Source organism: Phascolarctos cinereus, unplaced genomic scaffold (genome assembly GCF_003287225.1).
Source record: "Phascolarctos cinereus isolate Bilbo 61053 unplaced genomic scaffold, phaCin_HiC Scaffold_2;HRSCAF=192, whole genome shotgun sequence".
NCBI classification, from domain to species: domain Eukaryota; kingdom Metazoa; phylum Chordata; class Mammalia; order Diprotodontia; family Phascolarctidae; genus Phascolarctos; species Phascolarctos cinereus.
Window position 1 is genome coordinate 123,453,896 of NW_027555625.1, and position 16,365 is coordinate 123,470,260.

The window sequence follows — 16,365 nt, forward strand, 5'->3', positions numbered from 1 at the left end:
GACTTTGCAAAAGTTCCTTCTGAACCAGCCTCCCAGGCACCTTAAAAAAAAGACCAATGCTAATTACAGTCATTTATGTGAATTGCCTACCAGTTATGCCTAATTACCACACAGCAAAACAAATATGCATCTCAGTTAATACATATCTTATTTAGTTCTAACAGTCATCTATATGAGTGTGTTCAGCCTTTGTAGTATTCTGCTAGTGTGCTTGGTTATCTAAGTCTACAATTAAAAAAAAAATTAGGCACCTTTATTCTTCCACTAGTACTGTGGAATACATAGTAGAAAGATTCTTAGATTTGTAGCCAGAATACATATGGATTCAAACCTGGATATTTGCCATCCCTTGGCCTCAGTTTTCCCTTTTGTAAAGGGAAGGAGTTCAATTAAATATCATTTAAGTCATTTGTATTTTTTTGGGGGCATAATTGTAATTGTGTATAATTTTATGATCCACTATTTCCAGTCACTTTTCAAATGATCTATAGCTTCTCTCTTCCTGCCCCCTCCCCTAAAAGTAGTCTCTGGTTTTGAGTCTTTAGCTGAAATTGCTCTTCGTCACAGAATTGTGGTGCAGCTCTCTTCCTTAGGAACAGGGAATCTCAGAATCACTGTAGCTACTTAGAGTCTGTAGGGGAGAGAGGAATCATTAGATCTCAGAACCAAGGTGGAAAAGGAAATGTTCCCATTTTGACTTCTTATCCTTTTTTTGGGGGGAAAGGATTGGAGTTTCCTAAAAGGGCTCCCAGCATCTCACCAGAGACAATTATTCCATGTAATATTAGTGGCCTCTTTATGACAGTGATTAGAAATCTAGATTGGTGAAAGCCTTCACCTTCTGATGTTCTAGAACCTCCCTGCTGTCCTTTCCCCTTATCCCTTCTCTTATTTCCCAAGTCCCAGCCAGTCAACAAGTATTTATCAAGCTCCTACTATGTATCAGGCACTGAGCTAAGTACTGGGAATACAAAGAAAGGCAAAAGACAGTTCCAACTCTCAAAGCAGCTCAGTCTAATAATGTGAATGATGAGCTAGCAAAGGGAATTGAGAAAGAGCAGTCAGATAAAGGAAGCACAGATGAGTCAAGTCAACAAGCATTAACTACCATGTGCCAGGCACTATGCTAATTAATTGTTGGGGATATAAAGAATGGCAAAAGTCAAGGATCTCACAGTGTAATGGAAAAGACAACATTAAAAAAAAAACATGTGTAAAAAAAGAGACTCAAGATAAATTGGAGACGTCTTGTCGGGAAGGTACTAGTGTAAGGGAGACTATTACAGGCTTCTTACAGATGATGGGATTTTAGAAGAGCAGTCAAGGCTAAATAGGCTGGCCTAGTAAACACCATTCTACTTCCTTTTTTTCTCCTCCCTTCCTAAAGGCCTACTCTCACCAGTTGTCTGGCTCTATCAGCTTGCCCAATTTGTTTCACTTTTTTTTTTTAACTTTTTGAAAAATCACCTATTTTTGTTAGATGATAGGATTGTAGATTCAAACCTGAAAAGGGACCTCAGGGCTATATGGTCATAACCCACAGTTTAAGAATTACTGGTTGTAGTTCAGTCCCCTCATTTTACAGTTTAGGAAACTTGGACTTGCCTGGGGTCACTCAGCCAATGAATAGCACAGCTGGGTGGGATTTGCCCTCTTGCTGTTCTAAGACCCAGGTTGGTAAAGTGTATGGGGGGGGCTTGCCTCGGAGTCAGGAATAGCTGGGTTCAAACCCAGAGCTATGGTGACACATGGGTAAATAAATCCGCAGAATTCTTTAAGATTGTAAATTAAAAAACTTGCTAGACTGCATCTGTCATCTTCAAGGTAGAGGATTTCCCCATTTTACCTTTCCCTCCTTTGCATAAATAAGGGCAGTAGGGATAGAAAATGGCACTGACTACATTTACCTCTTTATCCATTTCTTGACATGGGTGGAACTAAACCTTTTTATATGCTTAAAATTATATAGCAAGTATAACAATTGATTTACAAAGCACTTAGGGTTTACAAGACAACTTTATGCAGAGTTACCTCATTTGAACCTTACAGCAATCTTGTTAGTAGAGATATCGTAAATCTCACTTTAGAGATGTGGAAACAGGCTAGGTTAAATGACTTGCCCTTGGACACAGTTATTAAGTGGGATCCAGGACTTCTGACTCCAAGTCTAGCAGCCTGTACTGTACCCCAGTGCTCCTAGAAGAAAAGTTAATGCCAACTGGGGGTCACTCTGTGGTCTTTCTGGGTCAGGTACAAGAAGACTTAGGTCCAAGTATATACTACATATAAGTATGATAAATTTATAATAAATTAAATTTCAGGAAGGTATACAAAACTGTTAACTTTGGCTCTGTTCCCAGCCCCAGCTCTCTTAGGACTTCCCTCCCTTCACTTAATCTTTTTCACTGTTCTTCCCCCTCCACCACCTCCTCTTTCTTCTTTTAAAGTACATATGTCATTGGGTAGGGTGAATCCATAAGCCTCTTTCTTAAGGGATTTATACCCCCATGACTGTATCAATGGGGTGAGTGGAGCTAGGAGGGGGAAAGGACTTTATAGGGCTGTTGTTGGGAGAGAGAACTTCACAGTTCAGCTGTATCTTTCATTTGGTTGCTAACCTTCTCTAAATGCTTTCTACTATAGGGGAATATGGAGGATAGTGGGAAGGGAGACTTCAGTTTAGCCTTGCTCGCTTTAATCTTGCTCATAGATTTTCATAGTTTATCTTCAACCCACATTAAGTGGCTGCTATTTGCAGAGCTGAGTGGTAGGCAGTAGAGGACATATAAAACTTAGATATGATCATGTTCCTTCCTTCTTGAGAAATAAGACCCAAGAAGAAATAACAATAATAAACATACAGTTAGAGGGTTTGTACAGTATAGTGGACTGAAGCTTGAATTTGAAGTCAAAGAATCTGGGTTAAAATACCCTGCTCTGTCGCACTGTTTGACTTTAGGCCTCAGTTTACTTATCTTGAAAATGAGGAGGTTGGACCAGAGGATTCCTGAGGACCCCTCCAGTTCAAAATCCATTATCCCAAATGCATGTAGACACTTGCAAGACCATATGGAAAGGGACCTCAGAGGCCACCCATACCTACAACATGAATCCTTTTTAGAGCCTCCTATTTCTTCCTCCTTGAATAAGTTAAGCTTTTACCTGGATCTAAGAAAAGGGAGTCTTAATGTCATGTAAACAAAGAAATGCCCCACTCAGTCTTATCTTTAAGCTGGAACTGCAAGAATTTTAGGCAACTGAGATAGCGTCCTTTCTCCTTAGGCTCTGTGGTTACACATTAGCTATTGGCACATGATGTTGGGGAGAAAATGTCACCTTTTTGAGTTCGCGTGGTAGGTAACTGTAGCCAGATAAATCTACCACAAGGAAGAAGTTGAAGAAAAAACCCCAGTAATGTATAGGCTTGGAAGAGTAGTCAGAGGCACTGAGAGGTTGAGCAGTGTGTTTTATGATCACACAGCTAAGTATGGAACTCTGAGAGAAAGACTTGAACTCCAGGTCTTCGTGCCTGGCCCTGTGTGCTGCTGCTCACTGCTCTTCTAGGAAAAAACTGTTAATTTTGCCAATCAGCAGAATTTCCTGCTCTCTTCCCTGTCCTAGCCACTCTGCTTCCCGATGAAGTAATTAACACAGAGAATGTATATTATAGTTACTTGAATGATTAAATGACTTGGGTATAATTCCATAGCATGTGTCCAAGGTCTCTCAGAACTACTCTATGCAATAATTGAGCCCTTCCTTACCATCTCAGCTGTGCCTCTTTCCCCTATACTTATTCTGGAATGTTGTATATTGTAGTTATTTGTTTCTATCTTGTTCCCCCTACTAGACTCAACTCTGAGATTGTCTTCTCTAAACTTATCTGTTGACACCACCCCCCCCCCCATAGTACTCTGCATACCATAGATAACTTAATCCTTCTTCTGATCCCAGATAAGTCATCCTTGGACCTCAGTTTTCTCATCTGTAAAACAAAGCAGCTGGAATAGACACCTGCTTCTTAGCCTCTGAGGTTCTTTACAGCTTTTAGGTCTATGATCCTTTGATAAATGTTTAAATGAATTAACGTTGCATGGCACCATGCCTGTAGGACATGCTCAGAAGGAGTCCTTTCCTTATGTGTTGATTGGGGCATTTTAAAGTTAAAGAATAAAGATTGCCCTTTGGTGAGCATGCCATTTTCCCTGGAACTAATGAGGTGAAATGAATGATTATACTGTCTTCTGATGGGTTGCCAAAGCAGTGCCAGCAAAGAATGACTCATCTGGCAGTTGGGTGACGGGAAGGCTTTGCCCTAAATGTTTCTTAGTGGCACTAAGAGTTGATTGGATAGGGCAACAAGAAGTTTAACAGAAGAAGAAAACAGCTGCCACGGTATATCAGACCAATCTTCCATCTAGCCGCGGGTTATTTTTGATAAGAGCACCAGGGGACAGCCCAGATTTATCCATGTCGTTATGAATAACTTGACACGTCCAAAGTTTAAGTACCTCTAGACACTCTGTACCAGAGTTTTTCTTTTTAAAATGAGAAAATTGAAGCAAAGCTATCTGACTCGCGAGGATGTTTTGGATGGTGATGAAGGTGAAGTGGAAAGCGCTGGGCTTCCAAGTTAAAAGCCCATAGCTTCCACTACTCTGGGTCCAGTCTCCTCCTCTTCCAAATGAAAAGGCTGAACTAAATGATATCTTCCACTTGGAAATCCTATGAACCTAAATAACCTTTTCTACCCTGATAACCCCATGTATCTACAGCTGTTTGACCATATTGCTGAATGCCTGGCCAACTTCATGGACAAGCTACAGATCAAGAATAAGAAACTGCCTTTGGGATTTACCTTCTCATTCCCATGCCATCAGACCAAGCTGGATGAGGTAAGACAAGCTCTGGAGCATCTCACCTTGCAATTTTTTGGCATGAGGGAACATGTCAGAGTGGAGGGTTGGAGCAGGAGTGGGGAAATGGGAGAAGGAAGAAGGTAAAGGACCATCAGGAGGTCCTTGAGAAAAGGAAGTGGGCAGTTGTGGGTGGGTGGGAACGGGAAAAGGCAGGCAGACTCTCCCTGCCTGTAATATACATAAAATGTCTGTTTGCCTAAAAGCTTAGGAATTGATGTTCTGGCTAATGGGAGAGAATTCTTTAGGTTAGGCCCCTAGGTAAGGGTGTCAGGAGTCATAGCAAAATTTCTTCTGTGTGGACTCTTTCCTTCTGGGTTCATGATCTTCTCCCACTTCCCCTACTTTCCTTTGTGATCTTACTGTCAAGCAGTAAGACTTCACTAAGGCATGAAAGGCAGAAAGATACATCTGACCTGGAAAAGGAGTCAGGCTTATCACTCTGGCATGGCATGGCATGGCATGGGATGGGATGGGTTGTGCTGAGTGCTACACTTGTATCCCCATAATATTGAAAGAGCCAGAGGAAGGCCTCCAGGGTTGGAGGATTCATGGAAGGACATGGACAGTAATCACACGGGATCAGAAGGCGTGGATAGAATGTTCTCTGCGGGAATGGAAGAGCAGTGCCTAAATCAGTGAGACCCATCAAAGTATTAAAGTAATCAAATAAGGTGTTAATCACCTGCTCAATGCAGGTTATACCAGTTATAAAGATAGCCTCGATGGACTTCTTCCATCTCTCACCTTTCCATTTTCTTTCTTTTCCTGTTCCAAAGTCTCTCAGATCCCAGCATGTGTCTCCTACAAAGGACATCGTTCTTGTTCTAGTTACTGAGAAGTGTTTCCTTTAAACATAGCATCTCTTGCCTCAGCTTTCCTGCTGTTTTTGAGGACATTGGCCTTGGAGTATTTATTTCTGTGTTCTTGTCCACACATTCTTTTCTCTTTCTCCAGAGTTACCTGGTTTCATGGACTAAAGGGTTCAAATCCAGTGGTGTAGAAGGGAGAGATGTGGTGTCCCTGATCCGGAAAGCCATCCAAAGGCGAGGGGTGAGTTTAAGGTTGGTGGGGAGAATATGAGAGAGTACTGATTGCTCTCTGAAGGAGCTTTATGGTCAGAAAACAAACAATGGGAAGAGCATTAGCGAAGGAACTTGAAAATGTAGCTTGTCCCTTGCTTCTGGCATTCTTATACACATACATACACAAACACGCGAGTATGAGTATGAGAACCCTTGGTAGCCCTCACAGAGAATTTTTGTAGGACATGCTTAAACATAGTAAATGACTTTGGCATTTCCAGGTGAGCTTAAGAGATTACTTATTTATAAATATATTTATATGGCATAGAAAAACCAGGTCCCTTCAACCTGAAGACTTGATTAGTGATGATTTTATGAAGGCATCTTAGTGTAGAGGAAAGATTTCAATCCCAATTCTTCTGTTTTAAACATAGGTGACCTTAGGCAAATCACTTAACTTATCTGAGTTACAGATTTACAAAATGAGAGTCTTGAACACGATAATCTCAAGTTCTTCCTAGTTCTTGATGCTCTTCAGGGAGAGGCAGAAAGACAGACATGGAAGGTTTTTCTCTCAGTGCAGTGACAAGACAGGAAAGCAGCTGAGAGTTGGTGGCAAGAGGAGTTAGGAAGAAGGCCTGAAGGGAAGGAGAGGACTCTGCAGATGAGAGGAATACCCCAGTTTCCTCACGCATAAAACTAGGAAGGGGTGTGTGTGTGTGTGTGTGTGTGTGTGTGTGTGTGTGTGTGTGTGTGGTGGAGAAAGCAATGGGAAATTGGAGATCAGGGAAGGAGCTATTAGAAGAAAAATGATGAAAGATTCTTCTCAGTTTATGATCTGAAGATGATAGGCTCATAATCTCGACCTGGAAGGGACCAAAGGGTCCAGCGTCCTTATTTTACAGAAGAGACTGCAGGCTAGAGGAGATGAAGGTCACACAGGCAGCCATTGATGCACAACCAGGATTCAGACTCTAGTCTTCTGACTCCTAGTTAAGTGATCACTTATGTGGGCATCAGGGAGAAGAATTCTTCCCCTCCCCCCTCAGCTCTTCTGCCCAGATGCTGTCTCTCCATCCCTCCAGTTCTTGGTGTCACTGTGGTGGCTAGAAAAGCAGCACATCTGTCTTTTATTGTTGCAGGACTTTGACATTGATATCGTGGCTGTGGTGAACGACACCGTGGGTACCATGATGACCTGCGGCTATGATGACCAGAACTGTGAGATCGGCCTCATTGTGGGTGAGTTCCCATCAGAACGCAGGCAGGAGGAGCGATTCTTCTCATCTGGCCCCCAGACTTTCATTATTTTTGATGATTTGGTGGACTCAGTTGGGTGAGGGAGTAGAAACATCTTGCTGCTCCCGCTCTCTTGAACAGTTCTCCACACTTTCTTTGGTATATCAAACCTTGCCTTTGGACAGAATGATAGAAGGAGAAGGCTTTTTCTTCTTCTTTTTTTTTAAAGCTTTGTAACTTTGATATACTATGTGAACACTTAATTGCACATTGATAGGTGTTCTTACAATCTAATAGGGAATATTTGAGGCAGAACGAGTGACTGATCATGTGTCAGGAGTGCCTAGTAATTTATTGTGTCTAAAACCACATTTCCTTTACACTCTGAATATACTCTATATTCCTGTCTCAGTCAGAAAACATTTATTAAGCGCTTTCTATGTGCCAAGCACTGTGCTATACAAAGGAGGTAAAAAGTAATCCTTTCTCCTAATGACCTCTCATTCTAACTGGGGAGCCAAGATAACTAGGTGTACATGGAGGATACCTACAGAATAAATGGAAGTCGATGTCAGAGGGCCATGTGCTAGCAGCTGAAGGAGAAGCAAAGGTCCTCCTATGACATTCATTCTCTTTCTATTTTTCAATTTCTGTAATCAGTCAGTTAACCAGCATTTATTAAGTACCTGCTGTGTTGTAGGCACTATACCATGTATGTATTTGGACTACAAGAACATAAGTTAAAACAGAATATCCCAAAAGTCAGTTCAATTTCAAGCCATGAAAGCATAAGACTTTTTCATTTTGGCTGATTAACATATACAGTTGTGAAAAGCTTTAAATAGCAAGCAAAAGAATTTGTATTTGATATTAGACATAATAGAGAATCTCTCTTACCCAAGTAGCAGATAACATAGTTGGAAGGGATGGAAAAGCCAATGTGCTAACCATAGCCCTTTGGTTTTGCGTTTACTAGTGATGACTTTGGACAAGTCCTTTCTTTTTCTAGACCTCAGTTTCTTTTTTTTTTTAAATGAGAGGGTTTGACCAGGTGATCTCTGCAGCACTAACCTTCTATGGTTCTCTCTGCCCAGGGACTGGCACCAATGCCTGCTACATGGAGGAGATGAGGTACATTGACACAGTGGAAGGAGATGAAGGGAGGATGTGCATCAACATGGAATGGGGTGCCTTTGGAGATGATGGAGTACTCGATGATATCCGCACAGAATTTGACAGGGAGATTGATATGGGCTCACTCAATCCGGGCAAGCAATTGTGAGCAGCTTTCTTTGTGTGTTCAGTTTGGGGGATGGGGAGGATTCACAATTGGGTCATTAATAATGATGTAGTTTGGAGGATGTGGGGTAGACTTGGCTATACTCTAAGTCTGTACATTGACTATACTCTAGGGCTTCATGCTATATACAAAGGAAACATGGGCCAAAAAGAGTTTGTATTGTCCATTGGTATTTTTTACTGCTGCTTGGATTGGCCAAGTTTCCTGAACCCATGGGGGTGCCAGACCTCTTTGTCTGGTGTATGATTGTAAAGCCACTTTAATGATAAATGTGCTGCCTACATCCTGAAGAGGTGTTATCCTCTTCACAGTAGCCCTTGAGAATGCGTTTTATGTATTCCAACAAAGCTGCCATTTTCCCAAATGTTTCTTTCTTTAGTTTTATCTTTTTTTAATTGATGCTTTTTGTTTTTAACATCACATTCATTTTTTAATATCTCCCCCACCCCCATCCCAGTCCCTGACCCTTCATATCCAATATTGCAGCAAGGATTACAAGAGAAAGGAGAAAAAAAGCAGTCCTGATAATGTAACCTGTATGCCCCACTCCTGATCTTCTGTCCCCTGAATGAAAGGAGAAGGGGCATTTTAAAAAAAATCTTTTCTTGGAGCTAAGTGTATTCCAAATATTTGTGAAATCAGCTCTTTTTGGAATTATCTATTTACCTAAATCCTGGTAACATCTCTTTGTATTTATTCACTTATTTTTGACCAAATGTTGTCTTTTCCCACCTGTGATAATGCGTAGCAGTTGCGTTCGTATCAGGCTATGAGGTTTGCCAAGCTCTTTCCACTCACCTTAAATTCCTTGAAAATCCTAAGTGTGCTGTAGTAGAAATAGCATGACATTGAGAATGAGAAGACTTCCGGGTTCAAATCCTAGTCTTCTGCCTTCCCACCTGTGAGACCTTGGGCTAGTCATCTGCCGTCTCCCTTCAGTTGCCTTATCTGTAAAATGAAATTGAGGTTGAACTAGATTGACTGAAGTTCCTTCTTACTCTGGATCCAGTGGTGACTTGTGGCTGTTTCCAAAAAGCAAATCCCCATTCAAGTAAATGAAATTTTCCAGCATAGAGGATGTTCTAAGATTGTGTCCTACAGTCTATGGAGGCAATGCCAGAAGAGTAAAAAAAAAAAATTTTTTTAAATAAGCACTGCCTTGTTTTGGTATCTTGGTTAGGAAGAAATATTTTAATTTATTTCAGTCTTGTTCCATATTTGGTCCATCCCTAATATTGCTCATAACTGGTGTTGCTTTAAATTTATATTTTTGTCTGCCTGGGGGAAGCTTTCTGAAGAGAACACCTTTGGGGTCTCCTTGCTTTAAGGAAACCCATTATACAAATCTTGAAACTGAACAAACAGATCCAGTGGTGTGTGCTTGCTTGTTGTATTAATGGATACTCTGTTTTGCAACAGGATTCATTACATATTCCCTTCTAACAGTAAGCTTTACCTACTGTCAGATATATCTACTAAGATTGGCACAACACACTTATCATAGAATCCTGGAATGTAGAGTTGGGGAAGAATGGTCCTTGGGAATTGGCTGGTCCAGTATCCTCATCTTGACAGATGAGGAAACCAGCACAAGAAGGGAAGCGAACTCTTCAAAGTCATGCAGATAGGACAGTGGCAGAGGCAGACTTTGAACCAAGATCCTCTTCCCCCTATTCCAGCGCTCTCTTCCCTATGTCACTCCCTTTTTTATAAAACAGCCCATCTTGATTTTTGTGAAAACCAGTAGCTATTGGTCCAGTGGACCCTGGAACATGATATGCTCAGAAGGGAGAAGGCACATACCTATGGGAGCTACTGTGTGAACAGTTCCCTGGCCTCTTCCTCTTCCTAACAAGCATCAGCCAAGTCTGGGGATTCTTTTTTCCTGTCCTCTCCATTGTAAAATACTGGGCATCTTTGCATTGTCTCCATCTTCAAAGAGGTCATTGTTGTCCGAAATAGAATGTTTCCTAAATAAAGCATAGAAAACAGTGGCACCTAGTGTTGAGAAATCAAATTTTCTTACTAGTTTCCTTGCTCCATGGCTGCTCTCTGTCACAGCCAGAAAGGTTAGGTTAGTTACTCAAACATCAGGGATGTTAAAAGCCTCAGGTGACAATGACTCTCTCTTGTTGGGGATTAAAAAAAATCAGTCAACGATGGTGCAGTTTGAGTGGCCTGACATACAGAAGAGGCAGTGGAGATCAGTGGAAAGAGCACTTACTTGGAGTCAAAGGACCTGAGTTTTAATCTCAGCTCTGCCTCTTACTGTCAGTAGGAAGATGAGCAGGTCACTACCTCTGAGCCTCGTTTTTGTCACCTGCAAAATGAAGGCGTTAAACTAGTTAATCGAGGCTAGTTAATCTTCAACTCTAAATCCTGTGGCATTCCCTATTCATAAATCTCACCTGCCCTATTAAATGCATGAGAAGGAGTGATTGGCTAAAAACCTGATTGCTCTCTGACCTGGACTCCTCTCCTGGGTTCTTGTCTCTTTCCTTAACTTTCATGGCATTGTTTTATACTGTTCTCAGACTTCTGACACTTTGCTTTTCTTTGCTAACTTTTTCTCGTTGTCCAGCTGTGAAAAGTTCCAAACCTTGCAGTTCTACGTTCTCTACTCTTCTCTCAGTTTATGCTCTCTCTTCCTTAGATCCATCCACTTGTAGGATTTCAGCTTTCCCCCCCATGTTTCCAGTCCAGCCCCCTCACCTACCTCTCCTTTGGATCCACATCTGTATGTGCCTTAATCTGTCCTGTAGGACATATCCAACTAGATGTTATAGTGACGTGTCAAAACCGGTATGTCTGGGTTCATTCGTTGTCTTTCCTTGTCAAATTATCACCGTCTCCCAAATTCCCTATTTCTTGTTCCTTTTCCCGGTCACTCAGGCTTGAGTTGTCTTTGACTGTTCATTCTTTGTCACCTTCCATAGCAAAAATCAGTCATTGAGTCTTGTTAATTCTTTAAAATGTTAATTTTATCTCACCCCTCCTTTCCATTCTGAATGAGATCACTGTCCGGGTCCTCCATCACTTTTCCATGGAATCTCCCTTAATTCCTCTTTTCCACACTGATCTTTCCCTTTTCAGTACTAATGGTACTTACTGTCAGTACTGTTATTTTTAAAAATGTTATTTATATCTTTTTTTACATCTCTTACAGTATCCCTTTTTCAGTCCCTCCCAGCAAGCTATCTCTTGTCATTAAGAATTTAAAAAAGAGGAAGAAAAAAAGTTCAGCAAAAATAATTAATTGAAAACGTCATCGTGTTCCACACCTCTGCCAAAGAAGCAGGAGCAGATCATGTTTCTTTGGGGCCAAGCTTGGCCATTATAATTTCCAGCATTCCATTTCTGTTGCTCGGGTGTTGTTGTTGCTTTTGTTATTACTATATAATTTCATACTTAAATATGCTTCTGGTTTGAAGATGTCTTGTGTGCTGAATGAATACTTGGTAGCAAGGTGTAGTGGAAAAAGCACTGGGCAAATACTGTGTGGTCCTGGGCATACTTATCCTTTCTGGACTTCACTTACCTCATATGTAAATAGAAAGTCCAGATGATCCTGTCTTTAGATACCTTACAGTTCTGATATCTTTGTATTTACAAATCATAATATTAGAATTGATATTATATAAAGGTGATCATGAAGTCATATAATGACTCATTATTTGAATTTTACAAATAATATGATTTTAATAAGTTCACACCTTGGGATGTCTTGCAGATTTGAGAAGATGATCAGTGGCATGTACATGGGGGAACTCGTCAGACTCATCCTGGTGAAGATGGCCAAGGAGGAAATGCTCTTCGGTGGGAAACTAAGTCCTGAGCTCCTCACCACAGGCCGCTTTGAGACCAAAGATGTCTCTGATATTGAAGGGTAAGTTTCCCTGACTCTGCCCCTCATTCCTCTTCTGCTTTTGAGGGTAACTTCTCATCCTATAGTAGGCATCTGTAGAGTAAGAACACATAAGAAACTGAGTGCTGTCCAAGTAAGTTGATACAACAACCTTACTGCTACTATTCCTCATCTGTTATTTCCCCGATATATAGATTTAGGTTCTGTAGCTGTTGTTGAAGAAAAAATATTGATACCATTCTCTGGGTTTTAGGTACAAGTCTTCTAGAAATAATTGTATTCTATTGAGTATTCTAAATCTGAGCATTTCTATCCTAGAAAAAGAAATGTACAAACTGGCATAAGCCAAACAGCTTTCTCTATGCCAAGATGCTCTGAAGTAACATTTATAGGAATCTTGAACAAAGAAAATACTGTAATGTGTTTTAACACAGTTTGGGCTCAGCATTTCAGTCACTACTTAATTTCTTCCTTGAGCACTCCTCTCTTCTCTCACCCCCTTCCCTGAAAAGATTGAAAGCAAAGGCTTTATTTACCTTTCCTTGCTCTCCCTTAAGCTGAGTAACAGAAGTAGGCATTTCCCTTGGCTTGGTAGGGAAATGGCTCAGTAGGGGATGGGGAAGGCAGGTACCTAAGATAAGAAATAAGTTTGGGAATCACCCTTAATTCAGTTAACTAATCTTTGATTTAAGGGGAAGGCTTTAAGTTTAATTTTAACCCACTTTCCCAAAGGGAAAATGTCTGGAAAGGACTTTAGACATGAGAAATATTTATTTCTTAGTATTTTCAGTTGAACTAAAAAGGAGGTTTTTCATTTGCTTCCATACTGTAAAGGGTAGGACTGGCCCAAGTCTGTTGCTTGGAAATTCCGAGCCATCTGACTAGATATCATCAGGATTATTGTTGTGTTTGGTTCTGGCCCCTCATTCTCCAAGGCTCTTTGGAGTACAAGGTCTGACAGTGTCTCCCAAGCTGGGGATTCAAGTATGAGTCTGGCTGTATGAAGTAGGAGCTCCCAAAGACAGTTTTCTGTCTGCTTGGCTAACTGGGGACAGCTTCATTACCAGAGGACACTCTCATCTACCCTTTAAACATTTAAAAATTTTTTTATAATGAAGGAACTGCATGGTATGGGAGAGCTTGGAATAGTTAGTAACTGAGGTCAAGTCCCTCACCCTCTCTGGGCCTCAGTTTCTTCATTTGTCAGCGAAGGGGTTGGACGAGGTGATCTTTAAGCTCCCTTCCAACTTTCAGTCTGTGCCTCTGTGATCCTAAATTCCACTTCTCACTGGCTACCATTTGCTTCAGCCCCTTTCACAGGTACCCTGTGACATAGCAGCACCTTTGCTTTCATGACTATTCGTCCCTGTAGGGAAAAAGATGGCATCAAGAAGGCCCTCGAGGTTCTGACCAGGTTGGGCCTGCAGCCGTCGCAGGAGGATTGTGTGGCCACACATCGCATCTGCCAGATTGTATCTACCCGTTCAGCCAACCTGTGTGCAGCCACTCTGGCGGCTGTCCTTCGGCGCATCAAGGAGAACAAAGGCGAGGGCCGGTTGCGTTCCACCATTGGAGTAGATGGCTCTGTCTACAAGAAGCATCCACAGTAAGTCTACCTGGGGAACAAAAGGGCCTTAGGGTTGGTCTGCTTGGCTTGGGGCACAATTTGGGTGGTAGAGAGGACAGAGCCCTGGACTAGGAGTTGGAAAGCCTGGGTTCCACTCCTGACTCTGCCACTGATTATCTCTGTGGTAAGTCACATCCCTTAGTGGGCCTCAGTTTTTGTTTTTTGTTTTCTTTTTTCTATAAAATGAGAGGTTAGACTAAGGCAGGGGTCAGGAAATTATGGCCCAAAGGCTTGAATCCAGCATTTAAAAATGTAAAAACCATTCCTTGCTGGGGCTGCATTAAAACAGGCAGTGGTTGATTCAGCCCTTGAGCCATAGTTTGCCAGCCCCAGACTAAGGGTCACAAAATTCCTAAGGATTTGCCATAGTAGAAAAACAGCAACAACAAAACTGGACTCGGAGTCAGTAACCCTGGTTCTGAGTTCCAGATCTGCCAGTGGGCAAATTCCTTCCTTCTTAGAGCTTTAATTTCTTCTGTAAAATGAAGGGGATAGGGGCAGCTAGGTGGCGCAGTGGATAGAGCACTGGCCCTAGACTCAGGAGGACCTGAGTTCAAATACGGCTTCTGCCACAAAAAACGCTAACTAGGTGTGTGACCCCGGGCAAGTCATTACCTCCATTGTCTAGCCAAAAAAAAAAATGAAGAGGATGGCTTAGCTGACCTCCCAGGTATGAATTCTTTGATAAGTTATGAGCATCAGATTATCATAAGAGGAAATCCTGATTTTATGTATATATATATGCTCTTAATTTCTGTGATTCAGATTTGTTTTGTGTCTTTAGAATCTGGTGAATGTATCACAAAGATGGTGAAAAGAGATCTCCAAGGTTTCTAATGAAAAGTAGTTGTATTTAGAGGGCAGCATGGTATAGTCATCACTGGGTCTTTAGTTAAAGGGCTTTGGTCAAATCTAGCTGCTGTTATAACTGGTACCTACATGACCATGAGCATATCATTACCTTTCCTTCAATGGGCTTTAGTTTTTTGCAGTTGCAAAATGAGGAGTCTTGACCACATGACCTAAGATTCCTTTCCAACTCTAGATTTTCTGAAGGTGACATCCACCTTCCTTTTGCATGTCATGGTGGATTCTCTAAGCATATGAAATAGAATGGATGACCTTTTGTATACTGGTTATTTGCCAGCTACTGACTTTTGGTGTGGGTGATTTTTTTTGCTCCGCTTAGAGAGGAGGGCATGGTGTCTTTGCCAACTTTGGTGCCCATTTTAGGATTTGTCATAAAACTTTCACAGGTGCATTTCTAATGGCATGCCAAAATACAAAGAGACCCCAAATCACTTTGATCCATTTTTCCATTGCAGTTTTGCCAAACGTCTTCACAAGACTGTCCGACGTCTGGTGCCAGATTGTGATGTCCGCTTTCTCCGCTCAGAAGATGGAAGTGGCAAAGGGGCTGCCATGGTGACAGCAGTAGCATACCGTCTAGCAGATCAACACCGGGCTCGGCAGAAGACCCTGGAAGCACTAAAGCTGAGCCACGAACAGCTGTTGGAAGTGAAGAAGAACATGAAAAAGGAGATGGAGCGTGGCTTAGGCAAAGAGACACATGCTGGTGCTTCTGTCAAGATGCTGCCAACTTATGTGTGTGCAACACCTGATGGTACAGGTAGGGGACAAGGATTCATTCATTTTTGACAGGTGGGAGTGCACAGTAGGCTAAAGAATGGACAGGATTTGGCTGTAGAAAGAGACCCTGGGCAAAAATATCTGAGATTCACTGCCTTAAATAAAGTCCAGGATGTACCAGGTGCATCCCCTACCATGCTTCTCCACCAATAGGACATACCTCTTTGCTCCAAAATCTAGCTCTAAATGCATTTTCTCCAGAAAGCCTTATCAGGTTCCTGGATTTATTCTGAGCTTCCTTACTGTCCCTGTAGTCACTCATTCTGACAAGCTTCTGCCACTGGTTCCTTAATTATTCTGACTTCTTGTTATCTGCCCTTACATTCCCTGCTCGCGTTCTGGGACTGAGTGGTGACATCCATCAGAAAGCTGTCTGTTTTTTCTGAACCATCTCAATTGACTTGACTGAGTAATTGGACAGGCTTTAGCTCCCTTGCAGGGCTGATGTGAAGATCACATAGGAAGCTAGAGGTTAAAGTGCTTTGAAGGGTTATCCCACTGCCAAAGGGTCTGCTTTACACCCCACCCCACCCCCCCATCATTGTTGTCATATTAGCCTCATTTATTATTTTCCATTTCAGAGAAAGGTGATTTCCTGGCCCTCGACCTTGGTGGGACAAATTTCCGCGTGCTGCTGGTGCGTGTGCGGAATGGGATGAGACGAGGTGTAGAGATGCATAACAAGATCTACGCCATTCCTCAGGAGGTTATGCATGGCACTGGGGACGAGGTGAGGGAGTTAA

The 16,365-nt window shown here is 41.9% G+C and overlaps 1 protein-coding gene across 1 annotated transcript in view; it reads left to right on the forward strand.

The window, feature by feature from the left end:
* HK2 (hexokinase 2) overlaps positions 1-16,365 on the forward strand; it is a 96,085-nt gene that overhangs the window by 61,907 nt on the left and 17,813 nt on the right. The window contains exons 4-11 of the mRNA XM_020985310.2: positions 4,776-4,895; positions 5,874-5,969; positions 7,084-7,183; positions 8,275-8,458; positions 12,211-12,366; positions 13,718-13,951; positions 15,298-15,602; positions 16,204-16,352. Coding sequence (XP_020840969.1) covers positions 4,776-4,895; positions 5,874-5,969; positions 7,084-7,183; positions 8,275-8,458; positions 12,211-12,366; positions 13,718-13,951; positions 15,298-15,602; positions 16,204-16,352 — 1,344 coding nt within the window. The remainder of the gene's footprint in view (positions 1-4,775; positions 4,896-5,873; positions 5,970-7,083; positions 7,184-8,274; positions 8,459-12,210; positions 12,367-13,717; positions 13,952-15,297; positions 15,603-16,203; positions 16,353-16,365) is intronic.